The sequence below is a fragment of the Magallana gigas genome, chromosome 7 (assembly GCF_963853765.1).
Source record: "Magallana gigas chromosome 7, xbMagGiga1.1, whole genome shotgun sequence".
In the NCBI taxonomy this organism is placed as follows: Eukaryota; Metazoa; Mollusca; class Bivalvia; order Ostreida; family Ostreidae; genus Magallana; species Magallana gigas.
Window position 1 is genome coordinate 38,943,133 of NC_088859.1, and position 18,220 is coordinate 38,961,352.

An 18,220-nucleotide genomic window follows, 5' to 3' on the forward strand; every position below is an offset into this window, starting at 1 on the left:
CAACAGGCTTTTACATGTACGAAAAGGATAATTGGCATAAGGAAATTTAAATGATTAATTTGCTCTGCAGTATCTAACATACTCGAATTCCTAAAACACAAGACTGTCGAAAGGTCAATTCACCCGTGCGCGCAGGTTAATTAGAAATCGTTATAAAAAAAAAAACAAACACTAATTTTTTAATTTCATTTTGTTCAATTTGACCTTACTTTCATTAAAATACTGCGATTTGTAGAAATACAAAATGTTATGGACACATTATGGATTATTACTATGCATCAAATACTGATTACTACTAATAAAAATCCCTAAAATTTTGTTTAATTTTATTGCCCTCCCTCGTTGGTTCGGTATATTGGTTTGTTTATGTCTACGTTAAATGTAAAATTAACGTTGGGAAACCTAAAGATGATTGACTAAAAATTCAAAAATGGCTTAGAATCGATAAGCTGCAGGTCTGTAGCTCTACCGGAAAATTCTATTGAAAATGCCCAAGACATTTACGGCATGTCAACCCGAATTTTCTGTACCGCTACAGGTCTGCAGCAAGTGTTCCAGTGTAACGTTTCACTTACCAACGCATTCTATTTACTTGAAATGACAATTTCAGCCATAAGCAAAGGGGAGCTGGCTTAACTTTAATTTGTTTTTAAAATTACATCTGTGATGTAAAAAATATTTTTGTTTTTGGTGTTCATTAGCTAGTGTTAAGCATTTCGAAAATATATGATATCTGCATAATAAAACTAAGCATTTAAATGTGTGAGCTATGTTTATTCACAATTATGGATATAAAAATAAAAATATGCTGAATTGACACCAAGGAAAAGTAAGACAAAAGTCTGCTAAACTACACGATAACAGAAAGAAGACATGTCTGAATTCTCCAATGGGACATCAACAGCACATAAAGCAGTCACCTACAAGGGGAGGAAAGGAAGGAAAAATCAGCCCACGGCAGACTGTCACACAAAAGCTTCATATGATATATCCATTATTCACTCTTCAATTTATAAAAAGAACCTCTCATATAATCAATACATGATAATAATATTAATAACATCAACATTGGTCAGTAATGTAATTATAGTACTCTTATAGACTAGAAAAAAGACGAGTACAGATATACACTTTAAACTAAAGGCCCTATATATCTTTATATATAAAACAATTTACAAGCCAGGGGGAAAAAAATCATAAATATTTCTATGTTGCTGCACACAGCTTATATACAATGATATATATCTAAAAATTATGCAACAAAAACAAGATAAAACATGGCAGTACATTGACTATCAAATTATTTCCCAATTAAGTATCCATCTCAAAGAATATGGCTCTTCTTTTCTTCAACTTTTCCCCCTTACTATAAAGTCTACTGAAAAATTATAACAAATCTAATATCCATCATCATTGGCACATATATTTCCTCATTATTCTAATTACTGCTCAGTAAATATATGTTCACCAGCAGTTGCATGTTTTGTATCATCAAGAGATAGAAACTTATTATCATGTCAAATATATTTGGGAATTATTTTTTCTTCAGACAAGCAATAAAATTTGACCTTATACTGCACACTGCAAACATAAAGTCTAACACTACAACCCATACACAAATTTCCTTTTGCAATCACAGAGGCACACCCATTTCATAATAAATAAGATTTAAAATGTGTATTACCCAATCCATTTTGATAGAAATGGTTTATAATTGGTAAGGAGTAAAAGTAATAAATCATCAGTTATTTTGACCAATAACACAATTTCTTAAAATAAAAGAAATGTTTTTCTTGTAATGCAGTCTTTGTTAATGATTTATGAAGTGAAAGAAAATTATAATAAGCACTTATACTTTCATTCTGTACAATTAATTTTTTTTTATACACACATTTAATATATATTATATATGTACAATTTATACATCAGAACCAGCCTGGCTTCAATACAACTATGAGCATTGTACACAACACAGAACATGTACAATATTTCTGTTCAGTGGACTATATCACAAGGAAATTATGTACATGAGACAGCAAGTCAAGTTCCAGCACTCTTTACAGCCTAACAGCCCTCACCAAACCACCCATCATCTGTGATCACGAGAGGGGCGTCGCCTCTTACTATTTGGAGGTAGGGTATCGGTTGCATCTGAAAATGAAAATGCTCTGTTAATTTTCAATCTTACTTCTTTTTGTTTTATTTAATATCATTAAAAAAGATTTGCTTTACCTTAAAAGAAATGAAGTGTCTCTTCTTAGCAAACATTCTAACAATATATTTGTTTTACTTTCAAAACATATGTGTACTTAACTCTAAAATTTCAATGAATAAAACAACACCAGTTTGCTAAAAATATATACCTGTATGATTGATAATCAAATGATAAAAAATGAAAACATCTTTAAAGCAAATCAAAAAGATGAAAATGAATTCTAAGATACCACAGATACAGCAAAAATAAAAAGAATAGACCATTATCTTTTTAATATCCACACAGGTAAGTTTGTTTTAATTTATTTTTTTTCAAATTTTGAAGACACAATATTTTGACAAAGTACAGACCCCCTTGTATTGAACCTTTATTGTGCATTCTGAAGTACATGCACATAGTTATTAGGTTCATCATCACACTATTCACTCATGTTTTATTTTGCTTTCATAATTCTTCCTATGTCAGATAAATTTGAAAAATAGAAATACCTTTCTGAAAGGAACAAGCCCAATATTGTATGAAATATAATCTCTCTATAAAAACTGAACTCAGACAAACTCAAAAGCTTCCGTCATAATGAAAAATAAGAGATTTGTTCTTGGAGATGCCTGTAAATCTAACCCTCATCAAGTCATCTTTGTGAGAAATGATTCAAACTTAAAGAATAAAATGTGTTGGGGGAGAGAGAAGAGAGGAGTATGGATTGATTGACATCGAGGCAGGAGTTGGGTTTTAATATAAAAAGAAAAAGACAACTCCATTTTGCTAAAAGATCAGCACCAAACGAACATGTCATTTCTGAAAGCTCAAATGTCTATCTTGCATTAATTAAAAGATTTTTCCCCCCGAAGTGTTATAATAATCACCATTTTCTCAAATTTCACAGAATAGTGACCGAAATGATCAATTGGACATCAATATGTCTATACAAATTGATAACATTTGACCTTTCAGGTCAAACATCCAAAAATTTAATTTTTTAGCTGACCAAGTATGTAACTATGAATGAGAACTTATCTTGGATATCATATATTCAAAATTTAGGAGAAAGTATACAAAAGTTTATAGAGAACCAAAATACAAAATAGGAAAAGCAAAAAATATGCACAAATGCACACCCCCACACACCTTTCAATAAAATTGAAAATGCAAGAAACTTATTTGTATTTCATTTGCTTTTGAAAAAAATATACAGTAAAAAAAAGATTTTTTTTACAATGGCAATGTTATACAAGTACACCTCACCCCTTTATTTACAAAATAATTTTTTGGCAAAATGAACAACACCCAAAGGACTGCATTTGGTTACAAGCATTTGCACAACATCAAATTTATACCAGTACCTTCAGCTAAAAGCCTTCCACTACTGGTCATTTCATTTGTGGAGCTGTAAAATATGCTTCTCCATTCTCTGTTTGCATTAACATAATGAATATTAGTTAGCTCAAATGGACAAAACTTGTCTCTACACCAATTCTAACCCTGTGCATGATTCAGATTTAATTAGTATGAAAAAGTTATGAATGAACATGTGGGATAATTCGACCCTACCTTTGATATCGCCTTTTGTTTTAGCAGATCTTGTGGATCTCTTATTTCCCTCATCCTCTGCATTTGGTAATGTTTGTCCTCTGGTCCGACTTCCACGAAGTGGAGATTTTTCTCTAATTGCTATAAAAACATTTAGGATAAATTTATAATCTAATAATCAATGTCACTTGATTTATAAATTTATTTTTTGATACAGAAAGATTCAAATTAGATCAGGGTTAAAGTTTTGACCAATTTTCTGTTTACCACTTGCTGATGTCTTCTCAGGAGGAACAGAAGGAGAGAGTTTCTTTTGGCGGGACACTTGTTTATTTCTAATAAAGTTTTCATCCTCAGTCTTTGTTTTTTTCATATCCTTAACACCAGACCCCTTTTGTTTGTCTTCAGCTGTTTTAGCATTAGTGCGAGCTCTTAAACCTGACTTCACACCATCAACAACTGGGGATGTCTCAATCTCTTCTTCACATTTAGAAGTGTCCATTTTTTGAAGCACAGGTGCATCTGCTTTTTTGACAGTCACAGTGTTAGAATTGCTTTCTTTGAGATCATTAGAACGCGTGTGCCTTGCCACATCCTCATTTTCCAGCATGGGTTTCTTTGCCTCCGTTTCATTATCATTTGTGACACATTTTCTCCTTCTTAGATTTCGTTTCACAGAATCCTCATCAATGACATTTTTATTGGAATCTTTCTCCGAGTTTTTGTCGGACTTATCCGTTTGCTCCAAGACCTGTTTCTGAGCCTTAGAGTGCCGCAAGTTATGCACAGGATCCTCAGGGCTCTTAGATGTGCCCTTTCCCCTCAGGGTCATAGACAAATGAGATTCTTCAGTATTAGCTGCCAATACTTCAGGAATGGCTTTAGAGGCATCATTGGATTCTGTGCTTTTTCTCACTCTAATGATTATAGGTGGTACTGTGGGCTCAGACTTGTCCTGCTGCCTCTGCTCCAGTGGCTTAACCTTTGTCACAACTGTCACTTCCATATTCTTCTCCTCCAACTCCAGCCTCTTTGATTTAAAGTTCACATCCCCACTTCCTTTAGATTTGGAACTTGTTTTTGGACTTTCTTTTTTTGAGTCAGCATTCTTAGAATTACCTGAATTTGTGTCATCAACACGCTTTGTGTCTGGGAGTTTACTCTGTACATGGTTTACCTTGATTGGTGATTCGGTGTTCTTGCCATCTTTAGCACTCGTCTCCATTTTGCTGTCTTTTTCTGACTGAGTTGAAATCACAGTTTTCTCTACTTCTTGTTGAGATTCCATTTCATGGGTGGGTTCATGAATGGGTGTGCTACCAGATTCAGCACTCATGAGAATCACAGACTTGGTCTTGTTACTATCCTGACTGTCACTGTGATGGCTTTTCTGAGCATGAGGCTCACATGTCTGCAGATCACTTTTGTTATCACAGTTTTCACTCTTATTAGAAGAATTTTCCTTTTTCACAATTACATCTTGTGAACTTGGTTTTGAGTTATCGAGAAGACTTTGTGATTTTGTTTCACGAAAATTCTGTTTGCAATCAATGTCTACACCAAGATGATTTTCTGATGGAACGTTGCTAAATTCCAGTTCATGACTAGATTCAATTTGTAACACTGGTAATGGAGCACTGTTTTGTGGGAGTAAAAGTTTTTCAATACCCTGACTAGATACACTGTGCTCATTAAAGCCATGGAGGGAATTCACAAGGTCACCTGAATTAGTCAAGTTTGTTTCTGAAATCACAGCTGCTGAGGAGAACGGTATAATCTGTTTCATTGTGAAAGATTCTAAAACAGAAGGTCTAGTGTCACTTGTTTTGGCAGGTTTTGAAGGTGAAGAAGAGCAAGAAACTTTACATGATGAATTAACAGGAGATTTACGCTGATGAGGTAGAGTTGAACTTTCTATAGATGGAAGTGCTTTAACAACTTTTTGAACTGACTCTGTTAAGCTTTTAGCCAAAGGTAAACCAGGATTTAAGAAATGCTGTTGATTTGAACTTGTGCCCGGACCAGTCGGAGACTTTCGTCTATACATGTTAGTCACATTTCTGGAGTCTGAGGAGTGAACAGATTTTGGTGTCAGAGGTGGAGCTGATGTGATTCCTTCTGCATTTCCCTGAGACACATCACTGCTTCGCTTCTCTACCATAGAGTTAGCCACTGAGTAAGTGGAAACAGTAGAGTCCATCTGATGTGAATTAGAGTTAGCCGGGGATTTTCCTTTTAACTCTTGGGGACATTTTGAGTATTTTTTTTGCATCTGTAGGTCTTTAGGAATCACAGAATTTAAGGAATTGTTTGAGTCAAAACCAGAGGAATACTGAATACTGGGATGGAGATCACTATTGCACATAACTTTGCTCACCGCAGAACTCCTTACGTCACACTGTTTGCTATAATTTGGCATTGGCACTTGACCCATACTGGATGAGGATGATATAGATGACACTGAATTCACATCCATGTTGTTTTGAAGCAGTACCTCGTTTGCATTTTTAGACACTACAGGGTGATAAGATCCTTCCATTTCTAAATAAAAATACATATATAAAATTAAACGAGTTACAAAACACCCCAAAACATGGTTAACTCTTTCAATGTATGCAAATACTGACCACAAAATAAGTTTTAAAAAGATTGTATTTTTTACTATAAGGGTGATAAAAAAAAACTCACCAAATGAAACCATTTATTATATTTGATAGCAATCTTTGAAATTAAAAAAAAAAAAAAAAAAAAAGGATCATGATATAAACTAAATGAGTTTTTTTCCAATTTCTATGTATTAATTAGATTTTATTTCAAATAACCTCCCTCTCCCCTCCCCCCTTTGGAATTTCTCTTCTCTGTTTAAAAATTTAACCCTCTTACATGAACCAAGTATTGATTAAAGGATCAAATTTTAAACTAGCATAAATCTAAACTATATCAGAATGTTTGCAGTGATATTAGGCTAAAATAATTAATGTATTTGTTTACATGCACCACCTTATATGGTCAGATGCAGCTGTATTGAAAAAGGGAGTTAACTCAATTTTAAGTTGAAATAAGAATTTTGACTTATTCCCCTTTTTTAAATCTTGCAAAAAAAAAATACCTGCCTGTCATACTATTGAAATATTGTGATTTAAGAAGTGAAGATAATAATTTTTCTATTGATCGACGTATCAAAGAAAAAATTGAACGGAAAACAGTTGAGAAAAGTAGATCCGGCAAAAATTTTATTGATGCAGGTATCAAAGAAATTTTTCGACCAATCAGAAGCGCTGATATCTCATCAAATGAATAAATATTAAATGATTAAACTTTAATCAAAATTATATAAAGCTTTTTCATATATAATGGAATATCTAGTGCATTGGCAATTCCAATCATAACAGCTTAATTTTCACATTTTTACACAGGCATTTGTTTCTACAATAGTTTGACACATATTACAATAATTAAAAGTTATCTAACTCCTAATTTCGTAGAGTATCCCATCCACAAGTTCATTCATTTTTTGCTTTTAAAAGAAAAGAGACGGAAAGTTTTTTTTTTCAATTTTGTTTTACGATAGTTTACATGGCATGCTTGCCTTAATTTCTTCATATCTGCTTAAAACAGCGTCCAAACATAGCTTGCTAACTGGAAAAGTTGTTTCACACCACAAAATCATGTATACAAGTCTAAGCAGAATGAAGACATTTAAATCAACAGTTTGAAAAAAAATATCATGTGCAAAAACAATTGCAAAAGTTAAACTGATCATCAACCAAAAAAATCAGAAAACTATAACTTTTTTAATAGAATAAATGCTTTGTTTCACATACCATAACCTGCAACATTTTTAGCTTTCCCAAATTCTTGCAAGTGATATGTAATCAACTGACACACTGAGGTCAGTACTAAGTGTTTGTGGTGTGGAAATGACTTTACCAGTAGACAAGCAATGCTTGGAAGCTGTCTATGCAGTTGGAAAAAAATAAAGGTAAGCATTTTAAATATGATTTTCAAGGAAAATTCTCATTGAAGAGAATGGTACTAAACACTTTGTCCCCTGCTTTTCCATTGAAATAAATAAAAAATGATTGCTACTTACTTAAGGGAAGTACTCAATGAAAATCCGAGTTAGATACCATGTGTAAGGTAAACTTTATCCCAGAAATAAGTGCCCGTGATTTTCACAAAAACTTTAAAATGTTGTTCGTTGTTATAGGTAATAAACAACTATTTAACCATGTCTTTATCTTTATCATGATGTCACTATTTGATGCATGTGAATATAAGTACATAAAACTGAATAACAAGTTAACACAATTATTCTCCGTAAACTGATTAAAATTTAAATGAAAGAGTATACACTTAAAAATAAATGAGCATATCAATATTAAAAGTGATTGAGTGTACAATATATGTAAATGTATTTTCAACAGGGAATTGGATTGCATGGGAATTGGATTGCATCAAATTTAATTCGACTGCATCAAATGGTAACAAGATGAGAAAGAGAATAATTGTAAGAGGTGAGCATGTGTATAAGTATGGATTATGAAAAAAAAAAGTTTCTTTTATCATACAATGCATTTGCAGCATGTGTATAACAGATTCAGTGCTAGATTACCCACCAGAATAGAAGTGTGCTTGTGCGTTTAGTGAATGCTCCATTTTCCGCTTTGCCTTACTGTGCTGGTTAGCGTGCTGCTTAGGAAACAAATGTGCTGGTAGGTGTTTGTGCATCTCACTGGATGCCAGGCTTTTAGGACTACTGTGCTTCTTTGTCTCCATCTGATTGGATATAAACTTATCTGTGGTTGACCAATGAAGAACCGTGTTTGAAGTTTGCTTACCTATGTGATTGTACAAAGTTTTCTCATTCACATGACTTAACACTTTGTTCATAGTCATCATGGCCGATATATCACTCTGTTTGCCCTCAAAAGAGTTTGTCATGGCATAACCCACAGTCAGGTCCATACTGGTACTTTTTTGCACAGTACTTTGAACATTCAAGCTTTCGTTAGATGTCACCGTTTTGCTGGTACTATCCAACCCTTGGGTACAATTTTCTGTCACAAGTTTTGATTGTGTCACAATTTTAGATGCCGATACTTTGTTTAACAAAGCATCCGACACTTTTATATTTTCTTCAACCACTAAATGCACTAGTTTAAGGTCATCCCCGGGTTCAGAGGGAGTGTCATCTGACCTTTCTGATGAACTCCCCACTCCTGAATCATGATTGTACGCTTTCCCTTCCAGATGACAACCTGGGTTTGTAGCACCCATCTCATTTTGCATATTAGAGTCTTGTAACAAACCACAATGATTGGAATTTTCCGAGTCTGCCCCTGGACTGTCCATCTGGCTGCCTAAGTGAGGATTATTTTTGGCTGGATTGGGATGAGAAATATTGAGCAATGGGTCAGTGTTTGAACTTCCAACAGAAGTCGTAATAGATGTCTCTGTTCTCCCAGTTATATGTTCATGGATGGATGTCTCTGAGATTTTACTTTCATGCACTAAGTTTGTAGGATTTGTGTGTATTAATCTATCTATGCCAAGTGGTCCATTTTCACTTGATGTAGTTGGATGCATCACAACACTAGTTCTGGTGCTGACCAGGCTCTCACTTGCAACAGCAGAATGAGAAGTAGCAATGATTGGGTTATAAGCACTGATGGCAGCTGTGGTAACAACTGCAGTAGTTATTCCAGAATAAGCCATAGAAGCAGGATTGGTCGTCCCCGTGAATTGATGACCAGCACTGTCACTTTGAATGTGAAGACTAGATGAAACCCCAACATTACTGATGGGTCTTGTCCCATGATAATTTCTAACTTTGTCTGAAGTGGGAGCAGAACTTGGCACACTTTTGACAATGGAAGAGGTACACATTGCTAGGCCAATGGTTCTCCTGTCCTTTGGAGACACTTTTTTCAGAGGAGAAAAACTATCCATTGAATTATCACTTTTACATGGACTGGAGTCTGAACTCTCAATAGGTTCTAGAATTCCAGTGTAAGGATTAATTATCTTCCCTGATGTATTGTCAGAATGGGCCTGTTTATGTTGCATTTTGTTTGTGAGCATGAAGTCCTTTAACTGAGGATTGACACCACTCATGATAGGGTGAAAGTCTGAATTTGCTGGAAAAGAAGACATGGTCCGCTCTGATAATGCACTGCATGTCCCTGCTGACATTGGGTTGGCAGGGAGTGCTTGAGTAACCATCATTGAAGGCATGCTGGAACTGTTCATTGATGTAGGCAAACCACAATGTCCCAAGGCTGGATTTGGAATATTGGGATTCCCCATGTCCATTTCAAGTGTTGCAGTTTTGTTTTTCTCTTTTGGTTTCCTAGGTTTGCGCTTCTTTTTCGGAGGTGGGCTACTTTCTGTTGGAGGCAACATTTTACTGTTCACAAAGTTTGCCATTGCATCCGTTTGCAGTAAATTCACAAGAAGAGGGCTAGTGGCTGGAATCCCTGGGTAGGGAGGTGGGGGAGGTAAGTTCATGTGATTGTCCATAAACATGGGAAATCCTGGCTGATCCTTCGCAGACTGCAACAGTCTTGGATCATGTACATTTTGAGGACCATTTCTTTGTAGCAGATTTGGACCCGGAGGTATGGGTGTCCTACTAGCCGAGTTTTCACCAGAGAATACATCCTGGTTAATATTTCTCCTACTGTCAAGCTGTGGGGGTAGGAAGGACCCAAGGAGTTGGGAACCATGTTTTAAATAGTCTGCAATATTTTTCCTAGATGCTTCACTGGTACCAGGTCCATTGAAATCCCCTGGTTGTCCAAGAGCTGGTGACCCTTTATTGAATACAGCTGCTGCTCCATTAACAGTTTCATTGGCAGTTTTAAATATTAATTTTGTATGTTCATTATTTCGGCCAGCTATTGTTAAAGAAATAATTTGATCCCCTTCTAATTGAACTGCCAAGACACCTAGCTGTTTTAAGGTTGCATCTCCTTGCTGTGCCAGTTGCTTCAGCCTTGTTGCTGCCTCTAGGGGGATGTTAAATGTCACTTTCACACTATTCCAGGGCTCCACTTTTTTAAGAATTAATTTTCTTTTATCTGTAATGATATTAAAATGATAATAAGTCTTTAAAAAGTAAAAGAAAGTTTAAAGAAATGTCTTTTAATATTCCCCCCTTATCTAAATATGTGCAACCTTTTCAAAAATTGATGACGATATTTCTACATAATAGAAAATGTCAATATAAATTCCTGACATCTACATTCCTAAGAACAATCAACCAACCAATACAATGTACAGATATCCCAAATGTCTTAACTATGCTAATTTTAAATAAGTCAATTTCTGTGATTCACTATAAAGTAAGTCTGCCTACTGCCTGCAACCAAAACAGGAAAGGCCTGAAATGTTGTTCCAAAATAGGTGGAAAGCTAGACTAAACATAATGGGAAACTAGACACGATCTCGTTGCAAGCAACGAGTGGGTCTTCCGTTTGATTATGAATAAATGATAGGGTTAAATCAAAATGTTGACATTTGGTACGAGTTACAACTTCCTTTTAAACTAATTTTGGGACCTACACTGCAATATTGAGATTTCCGGAAAAGATCATTTTAAAACTGCAATTTCTCTGCAATGCATTGTCCGATTTTAAAACTGTTTTTAGTTTTGTATTCAGTACAAAAATTTCTACAAAATGTATATGCTTTAAAAATCCAAAAATCAAAATTTTGGAATGACTTCCAATGACGACCGAAAGTGACGGACGACCTGCTCATATTAAAATTTGATAAGTTTAAAACATTCTGATGAAAAGAAATTGTAAATTTTTTAAAGGGTACCTGCAGCCCAGCCGATGTGAAACATATGTTAAAGAGTTTATTTACCAAAATCTAATGCAAAAAACCGCATCGAAATCGGTGCAAAAATAACGGAGTTACGCCTCTTCAAAGTGGCTATTTTTACCTGCTTTGGGAAATCTAATCAAGAGAAAACAGAATTAGGCGATAACGAGGCTTCAGTGGAAGTGACGTCACGAGGTCAACAGGAGGGAAATTTCCTTTCAAAGCTATACAAATTAAATTCGATTTTTCAGCCAAAATGATTGATATAGGTCTGATGTTTTGACTTATCTTGTTATTTTAAGTATTGTAGATCTAGAAATTTGTATCCGTTATTATTTTATTACAATCGGATTTCTTTTAAAAGGATTTAAAAATGTGTTATTCTCGTCGCCTTTTTACCGATGAATACGATATCTTAAAACGCTTACATAGGCAAATTCATGTTCATTATTCATTTTTTGATTACATAATATCCTTTCACACACGAGTGATCCGAGACAATGACACAGGTAAACTAACGAAGCCACTGCTCCAGACACACGTGTATCTGGGGTATGTATACACAAGGTACACGAGTCTGGTGAACGAAGAGAGGGTTTCACACCTCTAGGCGGGTAAATTGATTTGTGTATAATTAGCTACTCAATTGTTAAAAGATAAAACAGAGAAATAAATTAGACTGTGTAAAATCAAGCATTCGTCAGCTAAAACATGTGTATAGTCCGTCAATCAGTGATCAAAGAATCATGCATGATACTATTAAATAGTAAATCTAATGTTCGAAGTAAATGCCTTTATTGTTACTTATCTAATCACTTCATAATGACTAAATTTATAATCCAGCAATTGAAACCTTTTTTATGTGATCAAGTAATTATTTCGGAAGTAATTACGTTGTTCTTTATAATTTCTTATTTAATAAAGTGCAACGTTCTTTCGAGCGCTATGGTCAGCAATTAAACGCTTTATAACTCCGTATAGCTTAAATTGTAATACTGACAACGAATCATTATGAAATCTGAATAAACTGGAACATTTTGACAAAGGATGTAAATAAATGTAAAATTAAATTCCATTATCGTATTTTTAAAAGAATACGAGACAGACTTAATCATGCAGCCATCTTTGACTTTCGCCTTGATCCGTTTATAATCCCGTGTTTGTTTGTTAAAGAATGCATACTGTTTTGATTGTTATTGGTCCGATATCAATATCATTGAATAATCGGGCGACATCATTTGTAATTTTATGCCTTATACGAGGAATAGACCCCGAGTTACCTTTTACGAAATATCATTATGTATTATCAATATTATTAATCAGTAATTAATGTCACTGAGAAATCATTCGAAAGAATGATAATATTAACATGTATTAACAAAATATGTTTCTTATAACAATAATGCTTTGATTAATTGTCATTTTGCTACATATGGTGTGCATTTATATGTAAAATGTGTTACACATTTGATGAAATTCATGAAGCAAACAATTGTCCGAATTCGGCATTTTTGTTCGATAAAATACGGGTTAAGCTCAAACAACAGTATAATTAGTCTCCCAGGGTTGATAAGGAAATAAAACAACAGAAAAAATGTTCATGTATCAATAAAACAATGCAAGAAAACGAACAGTTTTCATACGATATTCCTGTTTCTCATACAGCGGCGTTGACCCCGTGACGTCACAGTTCATCTCGCGCCAAATCGGCTTGATTCAAAACTCGTTCAGGTGTGAAATCGGGTTTTCCCCAAATATCTCGAAAACTACTTATGCGATCGCTGAAAAATTTTCAGGATGATGTTTTTACACATAGATCTCCATTATATCAAAAATTGATCGGCACTGCAGGTACCCTTTAATTTGAAATTTTTTAAAAAACACAATTTCCTAAAAATGCTGTTTTAGCGGGCCGGAAGTGACGGACGATCATGGTTTTACCTGATCGGCACTAAAAATTTAAATTATGTTATTCCTGAAAATTTAAATGTTCTATCTTTCATCGTTTCTGAGAAAAAGGGAGCACAAAATCACTTTCAAAAAAAAGGAAAACCGAACATAACGGCCGAGAGGAAGTGACGTCATCAACAAAAATGTAAGTGATAAAAGACCTTGATATTTTTTATCATTAGTGAAAATTTCATAAAAATCCGTTGTAGCATATTCGAGATATTTGAGTTTTAAGAAAGATGTTAAGAAATAAAAGAGTAATAATAGTGAAAATAGAGAAAAAGAAACCTAACAAAAACAATAGGGTCTCCGTTTCCAACGTCATCAACAATCAAAGTACTGAAGTACTGACAGGAGTTGATTTTATCGATTATTATTTATTTTAAAATCAACGATATGTAATTTTGCATGCATGGCAAGTAAATTCCTATAAGTATTTGAATTACGTACATTTTTTATAATATAAATACTCCTACAGGAAATTCGTGAAAATCCAATATCGAATTAGTCCATCAAACTGCGTATCAGTAATCGAAATAGTTATGAGAAATTGTATGGATCCAAGCAAAATTGAACTCTAGACTCGTTCAACCAGACTCTCAGCTGTATCCGTTAATCTCCGACAAGCAAGATAGACTCTCTGCTTGTTGGAGATTTACGGAGACAGCCGAGCGTCTGGTTGAACGAGACTATATTACACTCTGGCGTAGGAATACATAAAATGTACGACTTCAAAAAATATCGTAATTGTTCGTACCATTTAAAATCTGACTATTTACAAGATACATGTATCTATAAATTAGTTTCCTTGAAAAACAATGCTTAATAACTCATTACATCGAATTTTTGATTTGAACTAAATGTTGTCAGCAGTGTTGATTTGTGCTAAGGTCCAAACACTGTTTCACTTTCGGTTTGCCTGAGTAACTGCATAGGAGATTTGATTAAAATCAACTCCCAAAAATGTAAGTGATAAAAGACCTTGATATTTTGTATTGTTTGTGAAAATTTCATAAAAATCCCTTGTAGCATATTCGAGATATTTAAGTTTTAAGAAAGATGTTAAGAAAAAAAAGAATAATAATAGTGAAAAATAGAGAAAAAGAAACCTAACAAAAACAAAAACTAATAAACCAAAAGGCAAGGTAAAGAATCAAGTTCACTTAAAAGTCATATCTTATTTAATTAAAGCTGAACACCGCTCGTAAATAGGAACCGTCACACAGATACCTAGTATATAAACCCTTCGATTTCGTTACACCCGATTGCACATCTGAAACTCGTGGCCGACGTGTAGTGTTCGTTACGTTGTATTTGGATTTTTATGCATTTAATTGTTATTTATGCGCATATTATGTCTGTAAATAATGCAATGACCAGTTCATTTGATGTTAGTACTCTCCTGGTTTGAAAAAAAGTGCGTAAAACTTGACAATTTCATCGCGACCGAGTAACATGGCGAGGCAAGATGTACGTCCACACAGGTGAGACCTCTACAGCGATATACTTTGAACTGTTAAGAGGTCTATGGCTTATATAGGGGTGAAGGAAGAGCGGTGCTACAAGAGAAATATGGCGGACAGTGCCTATTTACGAGCGGTGTTCAGCTTTAAGACTTAAACTATATATTTCCTGCATATTTTTTTATGAAGAAAACCCATCTGCTTTACCTGTGGATAAAAGATCTTTGAGAGTACTTCTGAAATCTTCAAGGCGGTTCTTCAAATCAGGGTCATTAATGTCTCCTTCGCAGGTGAAGACCGTCTCCACAAAGTCCTCTTGAGGACCCATCGTCACCACGACGGCATAAGCTCACCTACAAAGTTACAGTTCAAACATACATTGGCTATTTGAGTTATTTGATTGTACAATATTTTTATGCAAAACAACTTTATCAAAACTCATCCCAAGGCCCCGGTACTGCATGCGAGTCGTGATACGTACATGCACAATTTTTATCTTATATTCAAGTAGGGTGATACTAAATGCCTATAACTGAATTTAACTACAAGTGATTAACACATTACCTAGTTTTTTCCCCACATTGCATGTATTATTATAGTAATAGTAATATCATGTTATACAAAGAACTGGTTTTGAATGTTCATACATTACACAAACATAAGAACTATGAATAATGTAAATAGCCTTCGCTCAAGCTAAGGTTGTAACCTGTTTCAAAATACTTCTAATTAGTTCCTTGTGGACTTGTTGCGTCACCATGGATAAACTAGAAATATATCCATGCACGCCTCAGTCAGAAAACAATGTGAGTGTTGAAGTGCTCTTACCAATGCAAGTTTTGGTTTGAAGTTTAATTAATGCTTTCTAAGAAATGTAGCTTATGCTAAGTGCCAACTAAGGAGAAGTGAGGTCAAGGTCACATTGGGTCAAGGTCAGAAAAATTAGACATATTTGATATCTTTAATTTATTTGCACTGAACACAAAATAAGGAATGGTAAAGTCAATGATACAGAAAAGTCAAGGTTGAAGAATTAGGTCATGGTAAAGATTGCTTGATAAAAATAACTACAGTGTTTGAAGGACAGTAAACTGACAGAGAAACACTAAAGGTCCAGGCTATATTCATGCAGGACACAACATTAAACACTCAATTTACTTAAGGTTGATGAGATTTTTCATCTATTCCAAAAAACAGATATCTCTATGTATGCCACTAACCCTAACTTGATTAATTGACTATTCTCTATTAAAGGTTTATATAACAAAACTATATTATATTCCAATTGCCTTGGACAGGATTGTAAAAATAGAACAGTATTCATATTCATAACCTGCTTTAACAGCATTAAATTGTTAGAATCATTTTAATTTAAGTTCAAAACATTGAAAATAAACAGAAAATTATAAAATTAAAATGTCAATCTTTTCATCATGCAAATATCAGTGTCTCAGTCTGTTCTAAAGCAAATATTTCTCATACAGTAGTACAAAATGAGAAAATAATACCATAAATAAAAAATAAAAGTGAACAGGTTCTGTTGGACCCTTCATTTTCATATTTTAATGGGGGGGGGGGGGGAGGGGGGAGGTTATAAAAATATATTTAGCATTTAATTCAATCATGTGGTGTAATTTTTTTTTCAAATTGTTTGAAACACTATGACTCATAGCATTCTGTCTCAATGAACACTTTACTACCGTACATATAACATGCTTGGCAATGTAGCATCACAATTGAAATTTGACAGTTTTATTAGTAGGTCATTGACATGGGCAAGGTTTTTCTTCCCATCTGGTACAAATGTACTACCAGTTTCAATGTGTTCTCATACTGGGGAAAAGTCCAGTATACAAGCTAATTTTTCACCCAAAATGAGTATGCAACAACTGTAAAACACTCTTTCATTCAATATATTAAAACAAGGTATGAAAATTTTACTGTTTCATCTTTTCTTTTCCTTTTTTACAATACTGTTAAAGCTGAAGGGAGAAATAAACAAAGGAAAGCATGAATGATATTTTTTTAAACTGCAACATGTAAAGCTCCATTCTAGCCCAAATGGTAAAGCAATCAAAAGATAGCAACACCCACAGCCTTTTAAAAAAAAGCACCACAATGACAATATTCTTATTCGGACATTTCAGATGTCTGATCACTGTAAAAATCTTCATCCTAAGATCATGTACTGTACTGATGATGTTTTTTTTTCTTACCTGGTTATATATATCTACACGTCCCTTAAAAGGCTTTTCTGACTATGATACTTTTTGTCTATGCCAAGTGTGGATGTGAATGTGATTAGGTGGTTTCCGAAACAAAAAATATAGTTATAACCTCATTTATAAATCATTATAATATTGTAATATTACAATTTTGTCATACGACTTGAAGGTCTGTATATCTAAATTAGGTTTTGACTAAGAACATTACTTTAATAAAAATATGCTAGTTATCTCCTCCTGAATATCATATAAAAAGACATTTACTGGCAATTATACTAAATAATGTAATTTACACAGTATTAATAAGTTATGCATAATATAGTCCTATGACTGATGAGAGTTTTTACAAAAAATGTAAAATATGGTGGCTTTTTTCCGTTGGTCTAAGTGACATAGAAACCATGATGATCAATGTCATATAAATGCGAAAAATAATTTGGCCTACAATATTGCTCCTTATGGTTCGAATATTAAGTTTTTGTTGCTCTATAATGTCATATATTGTAGTTGGCATTTCGGAATAAAGCTTTAAACATGACGCAAAATACTACGTGAATGGGCTCCTCCGGTCTACTATTTACGAGAGCAAACCACCGGAAAAAAAAACGAAACTGGTGACGCAAAATACAAGTTCAATCATTCTTTTAATGACTTGCAAAATTCATTTTTTTTGTTAAAATATTGCATTAAATAATTGCCATTTCTACGCAAATTGTTATACAAAGCCATTTTAGCTGGCCACTAATCCGCAGAGGGAACCCCATTTTGATCAAATATGACACCTCTTGACTTGCTGATTGCAATTTTAAATGCAGCTCGAAACTTCCTGCTCCGACTTCCATTTCGCTAGATGCAGAAATAAGTGCTAAGATGCATTCATTCTTGTAAACCTGTCTAACCTTTGTGGGTGACTAGAATCACTCGAAGTTTGCTCGTCTCTTCAACGCCATGGAACAATAACAAGTGCCGCCATTTGCAATACACTTTACACGCATGTCTTTACATCG

At 34.1% G+C, this 18,220-nt stretch overlaps 1 protein-coding gene across 3 annotated transcripts; it reads right to left on the minus strand.

Annotated features, from left to right (window-relative positions):
- Positions 1 to 753: 753 nt before the first annotated feature.
- On the minus strand, positions 754 to 18,220 carry LOC105347421 (serine-rich adhesin for platelets). Of its 3 annotated transcripts, XM_011456516.4 has the most exons (7): positions 18,113 to 18,220; positions 15,196 to 15,341; positions 8,365 to 10,827; positions 4,013 to 6,286; positions 3,767 to 3,886; positions 3,559 to 3,626; positions 754 to 2,151 (listed from the first exon to the last, which is right to left on the minus strand). In XM_011456516.4, exons 2-6 carry the CDS (start codon positions 15,314 to 15,316, stop codon positions 3,586 to 3,588), a joined length of 5,019 nt encoding a protein of 1,672 aa, XP_011454818.3. In that variant the 5' UTR covers positions 15,317 to 15,341; positions 18,113 to 18,220; the 3' UTR covers positions 754 to 2,151; positions 3,559 to 3,585. The 3 variants fall into 3 exon arrangements, with proteins under 3 accessions (XP_011454818.3, XP_011454819.3, XP_011454817.3); XM_011456517.4 differs by lacking the exon at positions 3,559 to 3,626 and having other exon boundaries at positions 8,587 to 10,827; XM_011456515.4 differs by lacking the exon at positions 3,559 to 3,626.

Coding starts and splice junctions, on each gene's coding strand:
- LOC105347421 (XM_011456515.4), bottom strand. CDS start 15,316: ATGGGTCCTCAAGAGGACTTTGTGGAGACGGTCTTCACCTGCGAAGGA. Junction 6,287..8,364: donor ACAAGCACACTTCTATTCTG/GTGGGTAATCTA, acceptor ATTTTTATTTAG/AAATGGAAGGATCTTATCAC. Junction 2,152..3,766: donor AACAAAAGGCGATATCAAAG/GTAGGGTCGAAT, acceptor TTTCATTTTCAG/ATGCAACCGATACCCTACCT.